This window comes from Eucyclogobius newberryi, unplaced genomic scaffold (assembly GCF_026437365.1).
Source record: "Eucyclogobius newberryi isolate DKJ021-1_F unplaced genomic scaffold, fEucNew1.0.hap1 SCAF_15, whole genome shotgun sequence".
NCBI lineage: Eukaryota > Metazoa > Chordata > Actinopteri > Gobiiformes > Gobiidae > Eucyclogobius > Eucyclogobius newberryi.
The window spans coordinates 14625020-14648969 of record NW_027315779.1 but is presented as its reverse complement, the minus strand read 5'-3'; the positions used below and the strand labels follow the sequence as shown (position 1 = coordinate 14648969).

General features: G+C 40.0%; 3 protein-coding genes across 3 annotated transcripts; 2 read left to right on the top strand and 1 right to left on the bottom strand.

The window, feature by feature from the left end:
• Window positions 1-1359: 1359 nt before the first annotated feature.
• nectin1a (nectin cell adhesion molecule 1a) lies at window positions 1360-11717 on the bottom strand. The gene is made up of 10 exons (XM_072446145.1): window positions 11338-11717; window positions 5278-5390; window positions 4405-4663; window positions 3803-3923; window positions 3069-3250; window positions 2664-2781; window positions 2439-2590; window positions 2187-2319; window positions 2039-2099; window positions 1360-1880 (listed from the first exon to the last, which is right to left on the bottom strand). Exons 1-10 carry the CDS (start codon window positions 11384-11386, stop codon window positions 1560-1562), a joined length of 1509 nt encoding a protein of 502 aa, XP_072302246.1. The 5' UTR covers window positions 11387-11717; the 3' UTR covers window positions 1360-1559.
• A 1153-nt stretch (window positions 11718-12870) lies between these two features.
• Window positions 12871-17711, top strand: LOC140360775 (uncharacterized). The gene is made up of 3 exons (XM_072446144.1): window positions 12871-13061; window positions 16849-17175; window positions 17251-17711. The coding sequence occupies exons 1-3, from the start codon at window positions 13025-13027 to the stop codon at window positions 17340-17342; spliced, it is 456 nt and encodes a 151-aa protein (XP_072302245.1). The 5' UTR covers window positions 12871-13024; the 3' UTR covers window positions 17343-17711.
• A 1944-nt stretch (window positions 17712-19655) lies between these two features.
• Window positions 19656-23244, top strand: bud13 (BUD13 homolog). Its single transcript, XM_072446142.1, has 10 exons — window positions 19656-19825; window positions 19961-20061; window positions 21203-21277; window positions 21361-21645; window positions 21750-22015; window positions 22101-22209; window positions 22281-22419; window positions 22507-22697; window positions 22785-22866; window positions 23032-23244. The coding sequence occupies exons 1-10, from the start codon at window positions 19689-19691 to the stop codon at window positions 23123-23125; spliced, it is 1479 nt and encodes a 492-aa protein (XP_072302243.1). The 5' UTR covers window positions 19656-19688; the 3' UTR covers window positions 23126-23244.
• Window positions 23245-23950: the final 706 nt, after the last annotated feature.

Below are 23950 nucleotides of genomic sequence, written 5' to 3'. Positions count from 1 at the left end.
GATGCCTTCTTCAGAAGTGTCATGGCATGTGACATAAAGAAGACAGCAGAGTGCCCCGGAAACGTATGACTATAAGAATAATTTATGTATACCCTTTTAGCCTCTCAGGATTTAATAAGCATCTCAGTTGATGCAGAAAGCCACTGAAATTGTAGCACGTATTATACCCTAAAATGGGCTGAGCTTGACATCTGATCAACAGTGTGTAGTTACGTGGCAACAGAGGAAATGCTATCTTCTCATTAGGGTCAGGCTGAAGTAAGACACGGAGTGGCCCTTAAGCGGCCATTGTCCTGGGCCCTTTGATGAAAAGATAAGTCATATTGTTCATTTGATATGTGACACTGTGTTTCTTCTTGTGAATGTAAAGTACTTTGTTTGTCAATTCAGGTTTGTCAATTCAGGTTTGTTGAGGGTTTTATTTTAAATTGTACAATGCTAAATCATTATCGGAAAATTGTACATTTTAATTTGAATCCAGCCTGTTTAGTTGCTTTACTAAAATGTATGTTCACTGTGTGTAGTGGGCTGCAGTGGTGTGTAATCCAGTCAAAATTAGCTTTAGGCATGTTTTTGTGAATTTTATTACTAAAATCCAATGTTCATGAACAGCCAGCGTCAATGAATTCTAAAACCCCACAAGTCACATAAATAATCCAAAAACAATAGAAACAAGAACACATTTATGAATAAAAATTTTCTCACAAAAGAGAATGTGAATAATACAAAATACATATACACAACAATGTTTTCAAATAATGCTTTTGCTGTGAAGATTGGGTCATGCAGGAAAAAGAATGGAATGTAGACGTAGGGTGGACATTTAGACCAATATAAGTGTGAGTGGACCCTCTGGCAACCTGCCAATCTTTGATACAACTCTATGTTCAAACACAGATGCTCTTAGAACCAGATATTCACCTCTTAAACATCATGAACATGAACCAAGTACGTATGACTCGTGATAAACGCAAGATTGTGACTCTATACGATTGCTTCATTGCCCACCCTATTAAGAATTATTTTAGTATAATATATTTCACATAAAATGTCCATGAATGTGTCTACATTAAATGCCTTAGACACTGTTCACACAAAGACCGAATAAGGGACAGTGTTTAGGGACAAGCGTACAGGACCAGGGAGAAAGTTGAACATCATCTCATTTCATTGTCTGTGAAGTGTTATTTATTATGGACACAAACAAAAAAGGCTATATCCATGCAAACGTAATTTTACAGAAAAGACTTATATCTGTGTTGATTTTCTGGTGCAAAAACAGAGTTGAACCACAAACCTAAAGATGATTGTAAAACATTACATGTTGATTACAGAGAGTGACCTGGCTAGAGTTAAAAGCAGTCACTTTTGAAGTGAAACCAAAGGAAAAACATATTTGTGTCGATGAACCCAAACAATATTCATTACACTTACAAAAACAAAATAATAAAATATTGTGATTAAAAATTCAGCTGATTTAGGCTCAAAAGCTTCACTGTCAACCTCCAATTGGAAACAGTATGTATGTATATTTTGTTTTAGACAATTTAAACTCTTTGTTAGACGTACTGCTCTTTGGGGAAGGTGTATGAAGCTCCTATGGGCGGAGAAGTCAGTCCTGGAACAGAAGGGTATTTAAAGATGGCGGTTGTGTGTGTCGGAGGGGAAAATGTGTTTCTGGAGGTAGTGCCCCCGCTACTGCTACTGCTCTCCCCGGTGTTGGGCTGTGAAGCGGCGTGGTAGGGCTGCTGGGGCAGAAAGGACAGAGGGGGCTGGATGGGGGGAGAGTAGGGTTCAGGATAGTCCTCCTTGTTACAGGCCAGTCGGTAGCTCACGTAGTCCGCTGTGTTAGGAAGCTCCTCATAAAATCTGCTCGAATGCTGAGGAAGAAAATAAAAATTCCAAAAAGAATTATCAAATTCTTGGCCAATGCTACAATAAGTGGTATGGTAAAAACTTTAGCAAGTAACTGGTCAGTGATTAGTCTTGGTTTGGTAACAGTATGTAATGGGTTAGTTGTTTTTATATCGTAGGATACCTGGAAGTCATCTGGTCTCTTTCTCAGTGGCTGGGGCATCTTTCCAGACGGCGAGTCATTTCTAATCAAACACAACACAATGCAGCATACGTCAGTGCAGCAAGAGAAGCCATTAGTTATTCCTGTTTTATATAAAGATGCTGCTTACGATGAGCTGTCTTTGTGACTTCTGATTTTAAGGATGAGGACGGTGATGGTGATGCCCAGCAGGACTCCGGCAGCCAATAACAGAGCAATGACACTGACCATGTCACCGGTGGCAATCTGAGGTAAAGGCTTGTCTATAAAACAAAGCGCACAGACTTACAATGCATCTTTTTTTTTAGAAGGACAGCTTTTCTAATTGATATTCCAGTTAATCTTCTGTACTGTACTAAAGGTAAACTGTACAGCTGCCCACCAATGACACTGATGTCCACTGATGCAGCGCGCGTCCCGATGCTGTTTGTCGCTTCACACACGTAGGTCCCCTGGAGTTCATTTGTGACTGGTCCTTTGATAATGAGGAGGTTGTCGCGGATTTCAACGTTGTCTGGTATCGAACTGTTAATTCTGTGATACAAATAAAATGACACGTTCAAAGGCATCGCTTGTGAATGATGCACGCTGATTAAACCAAACTTACATTCTCCACTGGTACAGAGACACAGAGGGGTTGGCGTCGGCGAGGCAGTTGAGCTGCACGTTTTCTCGGTTCAAGTACCAGTTTCCGTCATAGCCCTCCACTATGACGTCCGGCTCATCTGTGAGACAAGACATATTTTAAACTTGAGTTAAAAGGGTGTATTTGTATTTGCACGTTTTTGTGTGCATACCTGCCCAGGGACTGCAAATGAAAAGTAGCAGTAACTAAATCTGCTAAAGATCATCTTTTCTCTTGTAAGATTAATGCATTTGTACATGGCCCTAGACCAATAAAGACTAAACTAAATTAAACATATTTGTCTAAATTGCCCACCCCTAGTGTCATCTCCCCTGTGTTTCTTCTGGTAGTGCTCTTTGCTCTTGCACATGTTGTTAAGGGGCTTACACTGTATGTCGAGGGTGACGCTGTCGGTGAAGACTTCTTCATTGTAGGTGGTGACGCAGGTGAGCGTCTCTCGATGCGTGTCTCGACTTGGGACCAGGATATAGTCGCTCTGCACAGTGTACGTCCCGTCTTCGTTTCTGTACTCCCTGGTGCTAACTTCTCCTGGGACACGCGATTCCCACCTGCATGTAATGATTATACACTTATGAGAGATCACGGCATGTATGGAGAATAAACTGATCTGAAATGATGATTACATAACCAAATGATCACCAGATGTTGTAAATACAATTTGGTACCACCATTTAATAATCCGTGATTATCTTTAATAGCGTATGAACAAATAATTAATTCATGAAAGAATAGTTTACTAAGAATAATTCAGGCATAATAATCCCAAATACTTGATTAAGGGAGTAAGGTTAGGGTGGGGATGGGGTATTATTAAGTAGCCTGAATAGTTCTTAATAAGCAAAATGTTCATTATCAATTAAGACTCTCTTCATACTTTTAGGGATAATTAGTGTAGTTACTATAAAATGTTACCTAAATGGTTATCAGTTGGTTATGTTTCATAGACAAATGATAGATTCCTAGATCAGTCACATCAACACATTTTAAAATGTATCTATATTAATATAATATAATATAATATATATAACTTTATTATATATTTCTGTATAATTTGTTATTTATGATTATTTCCCTTACGATATCTTCCTTAACTCTCCTACCTGATGGTTCCTGGAGGTTTGCCATTTGCCATAACACAAGTGGCCACTGGAGTTTTTACTTTTGATGATCGAGCCACCACGAGTGTCGGTGTGGAGAGACTCATCTGGGTCGTTGGTCGAACTGCGAATAAACAGTGTAGAGTTTTCTTTATTATTATGCTTTGGCCTGCAATGTATTATCTGACATAGAATGTTGCATAATCAATGGCATATGATGTATTGGATTATGGATGGATTTATAACTGGATTATGCTACAACCCAAAATACAAAACAACTAATTCACAGATGTAACATACATGGACATTCATCCAGAAGTGTTCCATCTTTTCTACGATGCTATATGGACATCATTACAAATGTCCAATTAATCTGATCACATGAGATCATAAATCAAGGAGGGAATAAAAAATGAGGCAGAGAATTTGGAAAATAATCCAAGCATTTTCTGTTTTCTCAATTTAAAGATGCATTCTGTCAAAAGTTCTTAGAATTTTGGGAGGGTTGAGTAATCCATGTCAAAATTGAGACTGGATTAAGCACTAGAATAAGAAACTTTATTCATACACTATAAATGAAGATTTACAAAGACCCTGTTTCTCACCTAAGACTGTGAGGTTGACAGTGTTTTCTCTGTTTCCTGCTGGGAAGGTGGTATATTCACAGATGTACGCAGCTTCATCTGACAAACGCAGCGATGAGACGGTGATGGTCGTGTCCTCGAGGTTTGGGGTTCTACGTCTCACTGCTCCATTCTTAAAAGTGACGCGGTCCCGGTACGGTGGCGCCACAGAAACGCCCAGAGATGGGTTTGCGATGGCCACGTTCTGCTTCGAGCCGTTCACCAGCTTCTGCCATGTCACCTGGACAACACAAAAAGGTCAGAGGTCAGGAAAGGCTATGCTTTTGCTATGAGTATTGGCGCCTATTTACCAACTTTAATGTATTATTTTCTCTCTTATATTGACCTAAGTTGTCAAATTCTAAATGTTGTGATGTAAAGGTGCACAATGTAACTTTTCTGGTGGAGAGGTAGCCACCTGCCTATCTTTACTTGTATTTAACTTTTTAGCTATAACAACACTGATGATTTACAAAATGCAAGATAGATAAGTTTAATGGCATAATGTGGCAGAATCCAGACAAACACCATCTCCATGGAGACAAGCAGGTGGCAGTTGCTCACCATAAAATGTGCAACAAAAACAAAAGCTTCGGTGGTTTGCTTTTAATAATATTTGTTGATGACTTGCTGCGGGTTTTCTTGTTGGAAAATCCAAAGGAGAACATCGTCAGTGCCTTCTTTTGACAATAATAATTTAAACAATACAACTAGTGCATTGAAAGAATATGTAACAATCCATAGCCATTTGGTTTTTAATTTGTGGATGCATTGTTTATTGGAAGTGGTTCACATTGTACTAAAATAAATATCCAGGAAAGAAAGAAGAATTGGTGTTTTTGTGGTTGCAGTTACCTGTGAAATTTTGACCGGTGGAGAGCTGTTGATGAAGCGACACTGCAGCTCGACCTTTGACCCCACAAACCCTGACTTTTCTTCGTCCATCTCCACACTCTGTCCCTGCACCCCTATGGAGACAAGAAATAGTATTTACCACAGTTACTGATGGGCGATATATTAGTTCCGATATCAGTATAATTGATATTTGAGGGTTTTTCCAGATATCAGTATCAGACCAATATTGAACATTTTGGAAAAGTGGATTTGTGAACTTTCTATGAATTTGTTGGCCTTGCTTGAATATGAAAAAATATTGGATAGCTGCAAAAACAAAACCCATATTGGACCAAGTTTAAAAGAATCATAATAAAATGTTCCCATTATACGTGTAAAGTAAGGATATTCTACTGGCATTATATCCTGTTTATAATCACATGAGGACACTGATCCCAACTGTCCAACATGATATGGTTCATCGGCGTGAGAGGTGAAGAGAGGTCAAAGGTGAGGGATTAAAGGGAGGTATAAATAAGCACACGACTTGACTTGGTGATCGCCTTCAGTAAATCCACGGCGCACCTCCTCCACCTTGTCATGTGTGTTTACTATGTGAGCTTGCAAGAGAAGAATATTTGGGAAAGTTACTGCAACTACTGCAACTACTGTTATTACTGCCCCACCCTGGTTTTTACTCCAAACCTTTTCATTGCAGGATAGTCAAAAATGTTAAGGTATTACGTATCTCTGGATAATGTAAACTAAATGCTGAATTTTCAAACAAACTTAACATTAAATCAGTATGACATTGTTTATTGTACTCTAAACAAAATAAAGTTTTAGTTATTTTGGGTTGACAGGTCACAACAATGGCTGCTCTAATTCTCATTGATGCCTCAGTAAACACACACAAATGTGACAGTGCATAATGACATCCTGGCTCATCTTCCCCAGGGGAAAGCAGCAAGACAAAATAAGATTTGTGTTTTACCCATGCTACGTACAATTATGTAAAACTTGCACTTGTTTTCAATGCATTTGGTCAATACAATAATGAATAATGCAACACAATACACTGTTTAAAACCCTACAATACACTGCTTTCACCATAGAACGCCTCTAATAGTACTCTACTCTAAACTACTTGAGAGCTAAACTAACAAGTAAATTAATTGAGCTTTACAAATTATCTTCCCCTGCAGTATATAAAAGTTATAAACATAATGGCGTGCTTTAGTTAAAGTTAATAGCTCGAATAACCCGACTGCACTGACTCTAACAGTGTTGGATGATTCACTTGTGTAAATATGATCTATAGCCAAGGGGCTTTTTTATATATGGATTGTATTTTAGTAGTAAACTATTGAGTATGCTAATGTTAAGAGGGCAGCTGCATTGATTTATTCCATAACTGTGTCACAAACTAGATGTGCGTCTCTTCTAAGCACTATATGAATGGATAAAAAAACAACCAACCAAACAACCAATAGCATTAGTCAACAATATAACACAGGTAAAGCAGGATTTGTTTTGATCCATTTAAGACATAATAATCAAAAGTATGCTAAAATGTTGATACTACCAAATGTACAAACTATTTCTGTGCAGACTCTTTTTTTCCTTCCGCGTTTGTGGTTGTGGGCAATCTCTCTTTTCAAAAATGATGTTTTATGGAGTGTTTTAAGCTAATCTCCTTTTTTCACACCTGGGATCACCACAATGAGGGCTCTGGCTGATGATCAATTTCGATATTGAATTTGATCATTTTGTGGCTCATGTTTTGATAGAAAGCAAGCATCCACGAATAAATAAATAGCTGTGGGCTGATTCTTCCTGCCTGTATCTCTCTCACCTTCCTCTTTCTCTCTTTAGCGAGCTTGTATTCTTCTATTGTTCGCTCTATGGGAAATGACCTCAGCGCGCCACAGAAAGATAATGCTTAGATAGCGCCACATGGGCAGGAAAAAGGGCACGGGAACATGGGACAATGGCTATATTGTCCGGCGACCTACAGCAGCAGCCGGTGCATCACAACATGAGGGGCTTTTTTTCAGCGGATATCCTCCATCTTTCAAAGGCTGTACTCAAGAGATGAGTCATTTTGAACAACACAATGTAACGCAGACGTACAAACCAATGAAGCTTTGGGAAAGGGGCTGGCTATTTATTTTAAGATTGTGTCCTATGTTAAAAGGACATTTTGTAGAAAAAAGTTTTACAAAAACGTGTAATAAAAATAATTGTATTTGTCCATCATAGAAAAATAGGCTATTTTTAGGCAAAGAGGTGAGACATAAGAATCCATGCATGAAAAATATCTTAGCAAATAAATTAGCTAATTTCATTCAAATGTATAATTTATAGATAACAGGTTTGTCTATTTTAATCTTTATAATTGTAACATACTATATACAGCCATATAAGTAACACATATGCAAAAGAAAACCTGAATGCACAGACAATGTAACACAGAAGAACAGATAGAGAAAACAGATTAACTCTTTAATCTTTCATCCATCAGATCTGAGATTGATCTGGGATTATACTCTTCCCCGTCTTTGCTATGGCAGGTTCTGGACTAAACTAAAGAAACTGGGATCTTGATACGGATGTTCATCACAGGATTTAAGATACAGTACATTTAAAGAGCAACAATTTGAAACATGAAAAAAAAAAGCTATAAATACTGACCGCTACTGATCAATTACTGAGATGCGTTGACACTTTAGCATCCCAATATGAATTATTGTTCCAGCTTTTAACAAAAAAAGCACTAAAGTACAGGTTCCTTTACTTCTGATTCCAGCTTTAGAAATATCCGTACCTGTCCTTAGATGATTCAGCCTAGGGATGAGTGATGGAACAAAAAAAGGAATCGTGACTTTTGAAATTTAAAATATATATATTTAATATATGCACTGTTTATAATCTCCTCAACATAAACAATACAGAGTTTTACTCATTGACATTTAACATAAAACTATTTACTGACAGTGAACTTTTATTATTGCTGCTCTTATACAATAGACATAAACATGTGTGTAATGTTGAGTGCATTGTGGTCTGATAGTCGAAAATACACATGAAATCAATTTGAGAACAGCCACTAGGAACAAGTTAGACTCATCGTAAAATGGGTTTGAGGAGAGAGTATTTACCCCTGAACTGGATGTTGCTTGTTTCATTTCAGGGCACTCTCTTTACTATTACACCATCTGTTATTATTGTACCATGTGTAATCTCCCATAGAAACGTGGACTCTGTCTTGTTACTTGGCGCCCATTCAAATGCCAGCTCAGTGGATTATAATGTCCACTACTGCGTTTGTGGTTGCAAAGATGGGCAAAGAGTTTTTCAAATAAACATAAATGAAGATCCACTCAGAGGCAGATCTCAGAGGTCAAAATGTTCGTCCAATTCTCCCAAGGGACAGGGAGACAAAAAGCTTAGAAGGGACAGAAGGCCGGTTTGTTTGCGTCCCAGGATTATTTCTGCATCAGGGAGTATGTGTTTGGCCTCCAGCTGCGGACTCTGCCGTGGATTATTCTCAAATTCAAGTGGATGTCTCTCTGGCAGTTTCACTCAGCCTTTTTTCAGAGGTTTTTGTATATTTCATCATTGCTGGAGAAAATGTGCAGTGCTGTGCAAAAAACTTTTTTTGAGGGGAAGGTTATTGAACAAATGCAGACAAAGACAGAATAATCTGAAGGGTAGAGACCTGCAAAAACAATGTTACACTCTTTTATTGATAGACTCAACCCTTCTCTGACCAAAACTGTTGTCATATCAAAACTTATTTGGTGAGATTAAATTGGCCTTAGTGCAGGATCAGATCAAAATAGATGGATTCAGATGACTAATACATTTAATCTCATAACCAATCTAATTGTTATCATTATTTTTTTAGTAACACAAGTTGTTGTTTTTAAAATGACAATGCAATCAGTTATTAGCATCTACATCAAAGTTGATCATCATTCTGTCTGTCAGAATAACGTGAAAGAAAAACTGTATTTTTCATACTTTTCCACAGCACTGTAAAGCTAAAAGTTATTTTTCTGTCAACCTGATGACAACCATCTATTTGGTCGTTTTGGAGGTGTCCTACTGCTCCTATAGCTGACTGTGTTTCTGTATCCTTTATTTCTACAGTGGCAACAGTGAGAAGGCTGGAGCTTGGCAGCGATCATCTGGTAACACCCATCCTGCCACCAGTGCAGCACTAATCCCTTTCAACATGACAATCCCACCCGCAAACACGTATGCACAGAGGCAAATTACTATGGAACCAGCAAAGAATCTGGTTTAACTCCGATTGAATACAGCAATCGCAGCAGATGTTCAAGGATCAACATGTCCGTATGTCAGCACCAAATGTGTTCGACACGACATCATAAAGAGAACAGATCGTTCAAAGGATCAATCAATGTTTGCCTTAAATATTTGAATATATTTTCAATGTATTTTTCCTTTGTGGAAATAGTGCAAGAACAGTACTAAAATCAGAACTTTACTGGTCTTAACCAAGATTAATTGTGCGTTCACACTTGCAGTCACACAGAAAATTGAGACTAAGAATTAAACATGCACAAAGTTTAACCAGGACTAAAACTGGACCAAACCAAGTCTACATAAGAAATTAAGCTGTGCTCAAACCGAAACCAAAAAAGTACAAGTGTGAATTCACCCTGAATTAAGACAAAATCTGAACCAGATTTAAACCAGAGCAAGACCAGGATCGTCTAAATTAGGGGTTAACCAAGACATAAACAGGATTAAACATGCACACTACGCTTATTCTCCAATAGGTACTCGTGACTGTGAACCTATCAAGCTCAAAATATGGAAGAGGCCACATGTGCTGCACTGGTCCACTACTCCTGGCATTGAAGGATAGATCAAATAGAAAGGGCAAATATCCCTGTGGAGACAATAAAGAACAACCTTATCCTGAGAAACTAAATCAGAATCAAAGTTAGAATTCCATCAAGTCAAAACAAGGAAAACACATCGAAACAATGCACACCTCTACTTTAACATCTCAATCAAACTAACTGCAACAGTCTTCTGTGCACCATCAAAGGGACCTGCACCACATTATGAGAACCAGAGAACCATTGATTCGCCCCTTCCTCATTTTCTCTATTGCTCCAGTTTGCAGCTGCAGGATGTTTGGGTAATCACCACTGCACCTGTTACAGTAGACAATAGGAAAGTTCATTCATTCCCACAATCAACAGAGGTGGAAGTGCAATGTGTAGGTTAGGTCAGGGCTGAGGAAATACCTGCTCTACAATTGAACATAGAAACCCGGTTGTGTTCAAAATACTGTGAAGCACCAGGTCAGTTCAAAAACAGGATTTGTGGCCTGCATCTGTCACCAATGTACTCAAATCTCTATGCTGTAACTAATGGCTCAATTAAATATAAAGCTTTTTTCGTAGATAGCCTATTGTTTTCTTACTACAAAGCCTGTGTATATTGGGAATGATCTATAACGTGTTTTAATAATGAAGCTGTATTACTATTACCCTCCACCATATATTATTATTGTTATTATTAATAATAATCATAATAATAATAATAATAATAATAATAATAATAATAATGATGAAGATAATAATAATGTCACAACTTTTTTTTAAAGGGCCAATACTTTTGTGGCTTCTGGATGTAAAGTTGTCTTGACTTGAGTTTAGTCCTCAATTGCACTTTTTGCTCAATTCTGTGTATCAACAATTCCTAACTAAAATATGTCAACAGTTCCTATCGATTTACTATTGCAGTATTAATGTTGCTTTGTTTTTGTTAACTATACAACAGACAGATAGTCGAGTCAGTACGCTGAATTTGTCAGGCTTGTTTACTTACCATTGATTAATAAACAAGCCTGCCCATTTTAAATTGGCTCAGCTGAATTAGTCCCTAATTGCAGCCTATGAAACAAGCATACACAAAAAAAAGATATTTTTGTGCAATCAGGGACAACTCACTCGCCAGTTTATTCATTATTTAGAGAACCCTACAAACAATGTTGTAAGTGGTAGGAGGATATTAGTAAAATTACATTGAGCTTACCTGAAATGAGACAAATCCCCATAATTAAAATCCACTGTTTGTTTCCCATGGCCAAACCTCCGTTGTAGTCCTTGTTGTGAACTCAACTGCACTGTGCGCTTGTGAATCTGCTGCTCTCGTCCTCAGGGTGCGTTCTGCTCCATAGATGCGCCTGGGCTCTGCGCGCGCGCTCACAAACTCCGTGCGCACAAGAGCCAAACCCCCGCACCTCGCACCCCTCCACTTTTTCTTTTCCCTACTCTGGACTCGGACCCCCCTGTGGCGCGTGGTGTGGAGGTGCGGTCCCTGTCCGCTCGAGGCTTGACGGGGATAAAGCAGCTTAGCGCGTGGGCAGATTATTTCCGAGATAGTCTTCCCCTCAAACCGACCGACAACTAGCTGCCGCCACACAGTAAAAAGGCTCTGTCAGGCTATTTTAAAACAACACACTCAAATGACACTGAATGAACGTGAGGCGTATGTATAGTTTAGGTCATTAGCGTCCAAATCCCCATGCACTGTCGCACCGGTGCCAACGGGACAATGAAGTCAAATGGAATTGCTCATTTCACACTATAGTTGACTTGACTTGACTGGAATAGACGTATACGTACATTTCAAAACATGCATCTAATAGAAGTGTATTAAAGTCAAAATTGAATTATCTTGCCTTTCTAGAATATTACATTTTAGTTTATGTAACCAGTTCACGTATTATTGTTGTATAATCACACAAAATCTTTATTACGTTTTTCCCACGTGATTGCCAATTATTTTGACAGTTCAACATACGTTAGATAATTCGGACACGTTGAAAGTATTTGTTCTACATTCGTTTTTTTTTTTTTTTTTTTTTTCAAGATGCATCTGTGGTGAATTAGGTTTTAAACATGATCAGAGGCAACTTAATTGAATAACTTCCAGTGTCCTCTAGGTGGCGACAAAGATGTGCTATAAATAAATAAATAATTTTGTATGACGTTGCTAGAAATGAGCTACATTCTGTGACATTGGTGACGTTCTTTATTCATTTACACAAGATCGTACAGTATTACGTCTTACTGACTGATGACTTTCCTGATGTTGGATAGCCCTTTTGATGGGAACAATTGCATTGTTAAAACACTGGCTGGAATCATTGCATGGCATATAAGGGAAAGTAAAGCAGGAGGGAAATGTGAGATATCACTGTGTGGCCAGATTTATGACCTGTGTTTTGTCCTCGCACGTGCTGTCTGACGTGCTCAGCTGTCCCGTCAACCGCCGCAGAAGAGAAAAGCAAATCAGCTTTCTCCAGACCAGGCACATCCCACCCCCGCCTCTCCAGTGCTCTGTGTCCCGAATCATTCCTGAAGTGAGATGCTCTGCGGTGCTGCTGTGTCTTGAACGTCCATCGGCTGTTTGCTACGCAGCTGAAAAGAGCCATATTCTCCATACAGACTCCAGCTCTTGACAGTAGGTAAGGCTGCAGACAGATATACAGGAGAAGCAGAATTACTTGGAAAACAAACATATGCACGTTCTGATTGTAAACAGTAGCCTTTGTTCAGCCAACAAGCTAAATTAATGTTGCAATAATGTTACATTGAATTGTCTCAAATCATACTTTGTATCACTCTGCTAGTACATCGTTTCTAGTTTGAAGGGCATTTGGGGTTGTCAATGTTTTCATTCTAAAACTACTCTTTATGTCAACAGCGTCTTCGCTATGATCAAATCTCTGCTTTTCTGTGGAACGCTGGGATGTAAGTTGGCAGTGATTTAATACGTTTTTGAACAAATGCTCTGTACATTTGGTGCTATTGTTTTTCATATTATAAGATAAGATAAGATAAGATAATCCTTTATTGCCCACACATGGGGAAATGTCATTGTTGCAACGCAGTTAGATACAGAGGAAAAGAACAGATAACTTATAGGAAGTTTGACAAACACTCTCAATAGAAGAACTCTTATAAACAAAAACTCCCATTTCCCAACAAGGGATGGAGAGGAAAAATAAATAAAGATAAAAATGAAAAATAAATAAAGATAAACATAAAAAATAAATTATATATATATATATATATATATATATATATATATATATAATTTTTATATATATATATATATATATATATATATATATATATATATATATAATAAAAAATGTATGTATGGCAATTTAAAGGCGCCCTAGGGGCCCTCCCCCTCAAGATCTTATTGCTTTGCCTGGAACTTTATGATACGTCACAAAGGCGCCGGTCCTGCTGGTAGCCCGGTGCAACTTTTTCACACTTTTTTCACACTTATTGTGCTTTATCTTTTGTATTTTGTAAATATTTTTTCAACTTTAGGTGTACGATCGGGACACGCGCTGGAATCGCTTTAATTCAATTTGTTTTGACTTTGTTCGGCTGGATTATTGAGTGTTTTTCGTCGTGTCGTTGTGATGTGCGCTAGCTCCGAGCTAGCCCCCCGGCCCCACCGCGCCCCTCGGCCACCGTCGCGCGTTTATACAAAGGAGGAACTCGTGAAACTGAGGGGGAAACCATCGTCTTACCCGGAGATTGATAAGATAAGATATTCCTTTATTGTCCCATATGGGGAAATTTCATTGGTGCAACGCAGGAAGATACAGAGGTAGATACGAAAGAACAGATCACTTATAGGAAGTCTGAAAAACACTTTCAGTAGATCTCCTATAAATAAAAACTCCCATAGACAAATAAATAAATACATACATACCATTGCGTGTGATCACGACAGTAATTGCACATGAATATGTGTCACGACGGCACATAGATTGCACATGAATTTCACAGTAATTGCACATGAATTGCACATGAATTCCAACAGCAATTGCACATATGACGGAATTGCACATCAGTATTAGGTTAGGTCAGTATTGCGAGTGTTCAGGACTAACAGTGTTTGTTATAAAGTCTGACAGCAGCAGGAAGGAAAGACCTGCGAAACCTTTCCTTCACACAGCGAGGGTGGATCAGTCTCTCACTGAAGCTGCTCTCCAGAGCGGACAGAGTGTCCTGCAGGGGGCGACACTCATGGTCCAGCATAGATGTGAATCTAGCCAGGACCCTCCTGTCCCCCACCTCCTGCACCGAGTCCAGAACACAGCCCAGGACGGAGCTGGACTTCTTGATGACTTTGTCCAGCCTCTTCCTCTCCCTCTCTGTGATGCTGCTGCTCCAGCAGGCCACACCGTACAGGAGCTGATGCCACCACAGAGTCGTAGAAGGTCTTCAGGAGTGGCCCTGTCACTCCAAAAGACCTGAGTCTCCTCAGGAGGTAGAGCCGACTCTGGCTCTTCCTGTACAGTGCGTCTGTGTTATGAGTCCAGTCCAGTTTGTGGTTCAGATGAACACCCAGGTACTTGTATGAGTCACTCTCTCAATGTCCCGTCCCTGGATGTTCACTGGTGAGGGGGCAGTGGGGTGGCGTCTGCGGAAATCCACCACCATCTCCTTGGTCTTCCCCGCGTTGATGAGGAGGTGGTTCCGCTGACACCAGTCCACAAAGTCCTGCTCCAGTCCTCTGTACTCCGCGTCATCGTCGTCCGTGATGAGTCCGATGATGGCAGAGTCATCAGAGAACTTCTGCAGGACACAGCTGTCCGTGTCATGTCTGAAGTCTGCAGTGTAAAGGGTGAAGAGAAAGGGCGCGAGGACAGTGCCCTGGGGCGCCCCCACACTGCAGGTCCGAGTGTCAGACACACAATCCCGTGCTCTCACAAACTGGGGTCAGTCTGTGAGGTAGTCCAGTATCCCCTCTGCCAGGTCATACTCCACACCAGCCGTCTCCAGCTTGTCCCTCAGGAGCAGCGGCTGGATGGTGTTGAAGACACTGGAAAGATCGAAGAACAGAATCCTCACAGAGCTGCCAGGCTTTTCCAGGTGAGAGAGAGAGCGGTGCAGCAGGGAGATGACGGCGTCCTCCACTCTGATGCCAGGCCGATATGCAAACTGCAGCGGGTCCATGGCTGAGCTCACGGTGGAGCGGAGGTGGTCCAGGATCAGCCGCTCCAGTGTCTTCATCAGGTGGGACGTGAGAGCCACTGGCCTGAAGCTGTTGAGGTCTTTGGGGCGCGGTGTCTTAGGCACAGGTACCAGACAGGAGGTCTTCCAGACCTGTGGTACCACCCTCAGCTTCAGGCTCATGTTGAAGACATGCTCCATAACTCCACACAGTTCATCTGCGCAGGACTTAAGGAGCCTGGGGCTGATGCCGTCAGGTCCTGCTGCCTTCCTCACTTTAATCCTCTTCAGCTCACTCCTCACCTGTGCTTCTGTGACAGTCAGTGGTTGGCAGGGGGACCGTGTGCTGGGGGGATGGGTGAGTCCAGGCGAAGTGGGGAGCTGATGGTCCGGGGAAGATAAGCGAAGAGGAACAGATGCAGGGCATTGTCCAGCTGTGGAATAGGGAGCATGCAGCTGTGCAGGGGGAGGGGCGGGTGACCGATCAAACCTCAAGAAGTGAGCATTTAAATCATTCACCCACTGTAGATCCCCCTCTGTCTGGGCAGGGGGGATTTTGAAGCCCGAGATGGTTTTCAGGCTCCTCCACACTCCCTGAATGTTCTTTTGCTGCAGCTGCTCCTCCATCCTCCTCTTTTAGCCGGCCTCAGCCTGCCTGATCTTCCTCCTCAGCTCCTTCTGCACAGTCCTCAGCTCCTCCTTGTTCCCTGACCTGACGGCTCTCTTCTTCTCCTTCAGCAGAGCCTTCAGTTCACGGTTAATCCATGGCTTGTTGTTTGGAAAACACCGCACCGTCCGGGAGGGAACAATGTTTTCAAAACAGAAGTTGATGTAGTCCGTGATGCACTCTGTGATGGTGTTGATGTCCTTCCCATGTGGGCCATAAAGCTCAGTCCAGACAGTGGTCCTGAAGCAGTCCCTCAGAGCCTCCTCGCTCTCAGCAGACCACATCCTCACCTCACGGGACACCACAGGCTGCCTGCACACGATGGGTCACGTTATTCCGGCGGACATCCTAATTTTCCCCCTCCATCCCTTGTTGGGAAATGGGAGGTTTTGTCTATAAGAGTTTTTGTTTATAAGAGTTCTTCTATTAAGAGTGTTTTTTAAACTTCCTATAATCTGAAAAATTACAAGTCAGATCAGTGGAGAAGAAGACTCTCTAAGAATGCATGTTTTTTTTCTATTAAAAGCAGCTGTACTTGAATAAATGCAAGGTATTTTAATGCCATATGCTAGATAAAGCAACAATACATCCATGTGAACAAGCAGGTGGACAAAATATATATTGAGCACCTTTAATAATATGTAGTCATAGTAACAATTGTAGAACATGAACCAGATGTTTTGTCCATATATTAGCATGTACTAGCTACATATTTGAGTAGATTTTCCCCCTTACTTTTTACTTTTTGTATTACTCATTTATAATAATAACTTGTAATAATATACTTATTAACACAAATGCTACTGATATGTGTGTTTTATTCAGTACAAAGTAATGCATGAACAATCAAATGACTGTTTATCGAATGACTGTCTATTTGTGTCATTACAGTGTTTTTAATCCCAGCCAAATCCGACCTCATCTCGGTGTGCATTGAGGATGACCAAGACCTTCGAGTTGACTGCTTGGTAGAACCCAAGCCCAGTCGCATTAACAGTTATGAATTTTCCTGGTCGTACGGCAGCAAAGAGGCAGTGATCAACACCAATGTTTCGGGAGCAGCTTCTGAGAGCCAGTTTAGGGATAAAAGCTACGTGGAAGAGCTGGAGTCTCGTGGTTACCGCATGACGCTGACTGGCTACACAGACACACTCCCACACAACACCACCTACATGTGCAAGATCTCTGGGAATTCTGCCACCATCACCATTGAGAGAGGTACTGACTCTCAGTTGATCCGAATAATGAATTTGTGACTGTCAATGTTTTATATTTCATATCATGTCTTTACAGATCTGCTGCTTCCATGTTCAGCTGTGATTCTGAAGACATCCTGCATCTGGGTTATGGGTCTCCTTATCTTCTTTCAACAAATGCATCATTAAAATCCAAAAAGGTTCTTGGCCTTCATCATATTCCATACAGTGTGCAATAGCAGCTTTAATGAGATATATCTGCTTTTCAGGAGCATTGACATTATGACATTATTCAATGTGTTTTGATTATAAACACAATATAGATTCGCCCTACACATGGACTATATGCCTGCTACATTTGTGAGACACTTGTGGCTTAGAATAAGGAAGCTTTAATATGTTTTAACAAAAATCATCTTATTTACTTAACGTTGGTCAGAAGCATGAATTGCAATATGATAAACGGTGATTTCTTTTACTTGAATACTAATGTGCATAGGCTTAAAATTGTGTGATAAAAGATTGTTTGATTTCTAAATAAAAACAATCCCAATCAAAGTTTGTACTGTTTATTTGCAAAGATAGTCAAAAATCAAATCAGACTTTAATTAGAAAAAGCATATAGAGCATAAAAAACCCTTCACATGCAACCACCTCCAATCCGCCTGATCTCACAATCCATAGTCACAAACTACATACATACATACATACATACATACAAGCGCTAAGAAATATAAGAAGCTGAGTACAGATGAAAAAGTTTAAGCATCGAACAGAAGAGATCAAATAGTCAAACAGGAAATATAGCCTAATTTACTCTCATGAATAAACTACTTACAATGGAATATAATTGCACAAAAGGCCCTGTAATTTCTGTGTTTGGTTATCACACCTCTCCATGCTCTTGTAGTTAGTGGATTGTCCAGTAGAGAGCGCTCCAGTCATTGCATGCTGTATGACATCACTGTGCTTTATGACATCACTGTGCTTTATGATGTCACATGTGCTTTGACTTCTAGTTGACGCTTGAGCAATCAAACTGTTAAAGGTGGCTTCCGTGTGCATGAGCAAATCTTCGGAATTATCCAAAGAGTACCTCAAACGCTATTTATCTGGTGACGACGCGAAAAAGGGTAAGTATATAACCAAAAGTCCTAAGTTGCCAGGAAAGGGGCTTAAAATTATTGCCGATGATATTGACTGGGGAGCGATCGCTGTAGTATCTAAAGAAAAAGATGAAGCAAATGAGGAAGCTCCTGTGATGAACGAAGTGATTGATGAGCGACCAGATGAAGATGTGTCACCTCCTCGAAGGCCAAGACAGACACGTGGCCAGAGAATGGTCCGGTCTGGTTTCCGCGGATGTTCTGAGAAGGGAGAAAGAGGAAAACAGACCTGAACCAGCACCTGACCAGCACCTACAATCCACACAGTCCGGAGTTTTCTCTCCAACAATAAAAATATTAATTTTCTTCTTTTTCTTTCTTTGGTGTTTTATGGCGGTTGATATCCAAGTGTTACATTACCGCCACCCAATGCAGTTAGACTTTAGACTTTAGTAATTTGTCTCCCTGTCCGACTTTATTCTTTGGATTTTATTCTTGGGAGTTTGATGGCCCTTTGACCCGGAGGTGGTCGGGGAGTGCGGGCAGAAGCAGGTGGCGGAAATGGAGTCGGATAGTGACGAGAGCGAAATTCAAAAAGAATCAGAAACTAAAAAGAAAAGAAGCACAAAGAAATTGAGTTTGAGTGAAGCAAGTAGAGGAGAAGGAGAATTTACGGTCGGTATGTGGCAATTGATACGAGTGAAGGAATATTTAATGACCCACACGAGGTTGGCAAGATTGTGGGCAGAGGGAAAAAGAGATGTGCAAATTGTGGAAATTATTATGGTTTTGAAGAGTGTAGAACATTCCGTGAGGTGGAGCCAACATGCTGCCATTGCAAGGGGAATCACAGAGTTGGATCATCTGTTTGTCCAAGAAGAAAAATGGAAGATCAGATTGATAGTCTGAGGAAGGAAAATAAAATCTCATATTCTGAAGCTGTGAAGAGGGTCAAGACAACGTGTGAGACGTCGTGTGAGGAGACAACGTGTGAGGAGACTGTGAACGGGGGAAAGAAGGAAGGAGGACTTTATCAAAATGGAGAAAAAGTGTTTCTTGGCGTTTATTACAATGATCCTTAATTGCTCAGTTGGTCTAAAAAAGAAGTCGGACAGAATTGACATGGTCCTTGATGCTGCTAAAAGATTCCTAAAAGTAGATGATATTACGGGGGAAGATCTAAACAACACGCTTAAGGAGAGTTTTTGTGACCAGAACTGATTAGAGGACATAGATAACTACATGCATGATTTTGTTTTGCTTCTATCTTTCACACATTGTTAGTATGAGCACTTAGAAATAGCATATTCGCAACAGCAGGTGGCGGTAATGCACTTTTAGAAGTTTGCCAACCGCCATGAAACTCCATTAGAAGAAGAAGAAGGCCCTTTGACCCTTGCCGTCTCCCGTAGTTTTGTCAAAAATAAAGATGGCGGCTTCCGTGGGCACAAGCAAATCTTCGGAATTATCCAAAGCCGAGTACCTCAAACGCTATTTATCTAGTGACGATGCGAAAAAGTCGAAGGGGAAGGTTAAAAAGAAACGTTCCAAGTTGCAAGGAAGGGGGTAAGTCCCTTTGAGTATATTTAGGATGTATCTAGTAGAGAAGCTCAGCTCTTGGGTAAAATGCTAACCAAGTTGGCTAGCAAATGTTTATTCGATAGTCTTCTAATTTAGTTTCACTTTTATGTTGTCTTTAAGGCTTAAGATTGTTGACGATGATATTGACTGGCGACAGATTGCTGAAGAATCTAAAGAAAAAGATGATGAAGATGATGAAGAGCCAGTGGTAAGTCGTGTTTGTTGCTTGCTTGGCTAGTAATGGGGGTGATCGATCAATTCATGGAATCGATTGTCTGTGTATAAGATGACTGAAATGTCTTTTTTTTTTTTTTCACTTTATCGGGCAAAATGGTATGAAGTTTAGGCGCTTAGGTAGGTACATCAGGGAGGGAAATCAAAAGGGTCAGATTTACAATTGATAGACCATCAGAAAGGCTATGGTAACCAGAGAGTAATACTTTTGGAATAAGTCAATAATTCCAAAAAACAAGGGAGATATTCAGGTTTTACAAGAGGCAGAATGAGGCAAAAAACGTCCACACATTTTAGCCAAAAAGCTGTGACCACTGACTGCTGCTGCTGTGCAGGGAAGCTGTCACCTGTGTGTACAGCCACCACGTGGCCAGTCAGTGTTACTGTATTCATGCATCTAACCACATCACATTATTTTCTGATATGTCAAAAAGTTATTTAAGGGGTTTCATTAAATGTTTATATTCCAAGTTATAAATGTATTAAGGCGGTAATACAGTCATAAATCTGAACTTTCTGGGCATGTGTTTTCACAACCTGTATAATTTCATACATTTAGGGCAAGCAACAAGCATTTTGAATGAGGCCCTGCAAATATTTCTGCCCTGACAGCCGACGTGGACCTCCCGGAAGCAGATGCCTTAACTAGACAAGCAATATTGCGGTTGCTAAAAAAAACATACTTAGCCTTAATCCATTTTCATGAGGTTTGTTGAATTAGATCACAAATCTTCTGTAGTTTATGATTCATTACAAAAAATAGAGTGACAAATTATCTATATTTTCAGCATTTCCGTGAAGTACATTTTCAAAACTTTCTCCTTCTTGTATATCGCCGTGAATCTTCACAAGAAGACTTAAGTGGTGATTTACAGTTTAGCACACTTTCGATAGATGGTATTGGTTTGTGACGCGAGAGGAGCAATTTCTGTAAAAGTTGTCAAACGCAGTCCCCGCGGAAGACTGTCACAGGCGGGCCAGCAGAACTGCAGGACTGAATTTGCAGTGTGCCTCTAGCGGATTCTGACATACCTAGCTTAGTAGGACGGGAGAGAACAGAAAACAATTAGTATTTGCAATGGCAATGTAACCATCTCTATTTTCCTTTGATGTTACAGATTGCTGAAGTTATTGATGAGCGACCGGAAGAAATAAAACAGCTCGAAGTCTTTAGATCCAGTAATCGATGGAAAATCATTGGAGGTATTACAATGATCTGAGATGGGTAGTAAAACACAAATATAACATGTAGTTGATTTTTTTTTCATTCATCCTGGCCCTTTCAGCTGAAAATGAAGAGGATGAAGACAAGATTGAAAATTCTGACCCTGCTGCATCAGGCAGAACTCGCCATGACTCTCCTGATATTTCACCCACAAGGCGTGTTCGTCATGATTCACCTGATGTATCTCCACTGAGACAGAATCGCCATGACTCCCCTGATGCTTCCCCTCCAAGAAGAAGTGGTCACCATGATTCTCCTAATATTTCCCCTCCCAGGAGAAGTCGACACGACTCACCAGAAATGTCATCTCAAAGACAACATTCAAGAAAGTCTAGCAAAATTAAAGGTGTGATGACCTAGTTCAAATTAAATGTTTTTTTTTTTTCATCAGAACTTAAGACATGATTATTTTATTACAATGTTAACCAATCATTTATGTTCTTTGTTTAGAGTCATCACACACAAGGGGGAAAACCAGTCATAAGCGTTCACCTAAACATCATCAGTCATCACCAGGAAGAAAAAGACATGACTCGGGCTCCGATCAGTCGCCTCCACAAAAAAAGGTGACGAGAGAAGCTTCAGATTCTGACCAGTCTCCACCAAGACGGCGATCCAGAGCAAAGCAAGAGTCAGACTCTGATCAGTCCCCTCCTCGGAAACGACCTCAAATCTCTGAAGATTTGTCACCTCCTCGAAGGCGAGAACAGACACATGTGAGCTACTAAAACTTTGTATCGGTTTTCATTTATTAAATGTGTGTATACATCTATATCTATATCAATATCTATCAATAAATAGGGTCAGAGAATGCTGTCTGGTGGAAAGGCTGGTCTGGTTTCTGTGGATGTTCTGAGGAGGGAGCAAGAGGAAAACAGACGCAGAGATCGAAACAATCAACCGTTAGAAGGTTTGAAGCTGCTTTTTTGAATGATAATTGTAACCACTTCTAGGCATTAAGATTCCGTTTCTGTCCTGTAGATGAATCACGAAATGCACAGACCATTTTTCGAGACAAGAGTGGAAAAAGACGGGATCTAGATTCTGAGAGAGATGAACAGAAAAAGAAAGCGGAAGAAGAAGCGGCAAAGATTGCAAAATATGCTCAATGGGGAAAGGGGTAGGTTGTGTTTTAACACGCTAATGTAAATGCTGTATTGCTGCATTTTTAACTGAATAACTTTTGTTATGAAAATTGTGTTTTTAGCTTGGCTCAGGGTCAAATGCACCAACAGAGAATTGAGGATGCCTTGCTTGAATCCCAGAAACCTCTTGCACGGCATCATGACGATGAAGATTTGGACAAGATGTTAAGAGAACAGATACGCGATGGAGATCCAATGGCTGCAATGCTGAGACGCAAGAAGGATCGCGATTTAAAGGCACAGGGCGTTAAAGGTAATATTCAATTATGAAACGGTTATTTCAGTACTAATACGCTAACACTTAAACAAATGGGTTGAAAAAATCTTTTGTCTTTAACAGAAAAACCTCGGTATAAAGGCCCAGCACCACCACCTAATCGTTTCAACCTTCTTCCTGGTTATCGATGGGATGGAGTTGACAGGTATAATAAAAAAAACTGTTTAACTTTGAAAATGTGTTAAAATTGGGTTGTCAGAATTACTTTTATTCATCCTCTTTTTATCAACTAAACTCCTGGTGATGGTAACATATACATACATTGTAACTTATTAATGGGTGTTTGACTTTTAAAATATTTTCTTCACAGGTCAAATGGGTTTGAACAGAAACGTTATGCGAGAATGGCAGATAAGAAGGCCGTTCAGGAAGAAGCTTACAAATGGAGTGTAGAGGATATGTAACGATAATAAATATCCCACTGAATGAACTACATTATGAATGCTACCAGCACGTAAAAGGACAAATTCTGTATATATACTTTTTAAAGATGTTTGAGAACGGGGTTTCCTTATTTTGAATTACCTTCATGTATGTATTTCCCTAAATATCACTATTTTTACAGTTTGTATTGGTTGTTTATTACAAAATTAAGTAAAGGACTACTGTGAATTCATATTGCTCCTATTAAAATTAATGTCAAAATAAAGTTGTTTAAGACATTAGTAAAACAATTTGAGATGAGACACTACGGGTAAGTTTTTTTCTGTTTTATATATTTTAACACAACTTGCATTCACATATTTGTATGGAATATAAAGATCACATCTGGTATTAAGATAAGATAAGCCTTTATTTGTTCCACAGTGGGTAAATTCCAGTGTAGCAACACAAAGTAGGTACAGAAGTAAAGAGCAGATAACTTATAGAAAACTTCTTAATAAAAAGTAAAAAAAATAGTAACACTCTTATTTACAGCAGTTATATGGACTGAGAATATTGCACCAATATGATTGACATGTCAGAGTGCCCATGAATATGACAGTATTGCACATGATTAAGTCAGTATTGCACATGGGTATGACAGTATACACGTGTTCAGGGCTAACGGTGTTTGTTGTAAAGTCTGACAGCAGCAGAAAGGAAAGACTTTTGAAACCTCTCCTTCACACAGTGAGGGTGGATCAGTGTCCTGCGGGAGTGAGACTCATGGTATTGCATACATACACCAAACTTCCGTCTACATCTTACATTAAATAAGATTTCTATGGTTCGTACAGTGATGGTGG

Excerpts from the sequence above, each read along its gene's own strand:
- nectin1a (XM_072446145.1), bottom strand. The coding sequence starts at position 11,386 with ATGGGAAACAAACAGTGGATTTTAATTATGGGGATTTGTCTCATTTCA. Across the intron at positions 3,251-3,802 it reads AAACCTCCAGGAACCATCAG|GTGGGAATCGCGTGTCCCAG; the intron begins GTAGGAGAGTTA and ends CATTACATGCAG. Across the intron at positions 2,782-3,068 it reads CGTCACCCTCGACATACAGT|ATGAGCCGGACGTCATAGTG; the intron begins GTAAGCCCCTTA and ends CTTGTCTCACAG.
- LOC140360775 (XM_072446144.1), top strand. The coding sequence starts at position 13,025 with ATGATCAAATCTCTGCTTTTCTGTGGAACGCTGGGAT. Across the intron at positions 13,062-16,848 it reads TTTCTGTGGAACGCTGGGAT|TGTTTTTAATCCCAGCCAAA; the intron begins GTAAGTTGGCAG and ends GTGTCATTACAG. Across the intron at positions 17,176-17,250 it reads CACCATCACCATTGAGAGAG|ATCTGCTGCTTCCATGTTCA; the intron begins GTACTGACTCTC and ends ATGTCTTTACAG.
- bud13 (XM_072446142.1), top strand. The coding sequence starts at position 19,689 with ATGGCGGCTTCCGTGGGCACAAGCAAATCTTCGGAATTATCCAAAGCC. Across the intron at positions 22,420-22,506 it reads TATGCTCAATGGGGAAAGGG|CTTGGCTCAGGGTCAAATGC; the intron begins GTAGGTTGTGTT and ends TTGTGTTTTTAG. Across the intron at positions 22,867-23,031 it reads CGATGGGATGGAGTTGACAG|GTCAAATGGGTTTGAACAGA; the intron begins GTATAATAAAAA and ends TTTTCTTCACAG.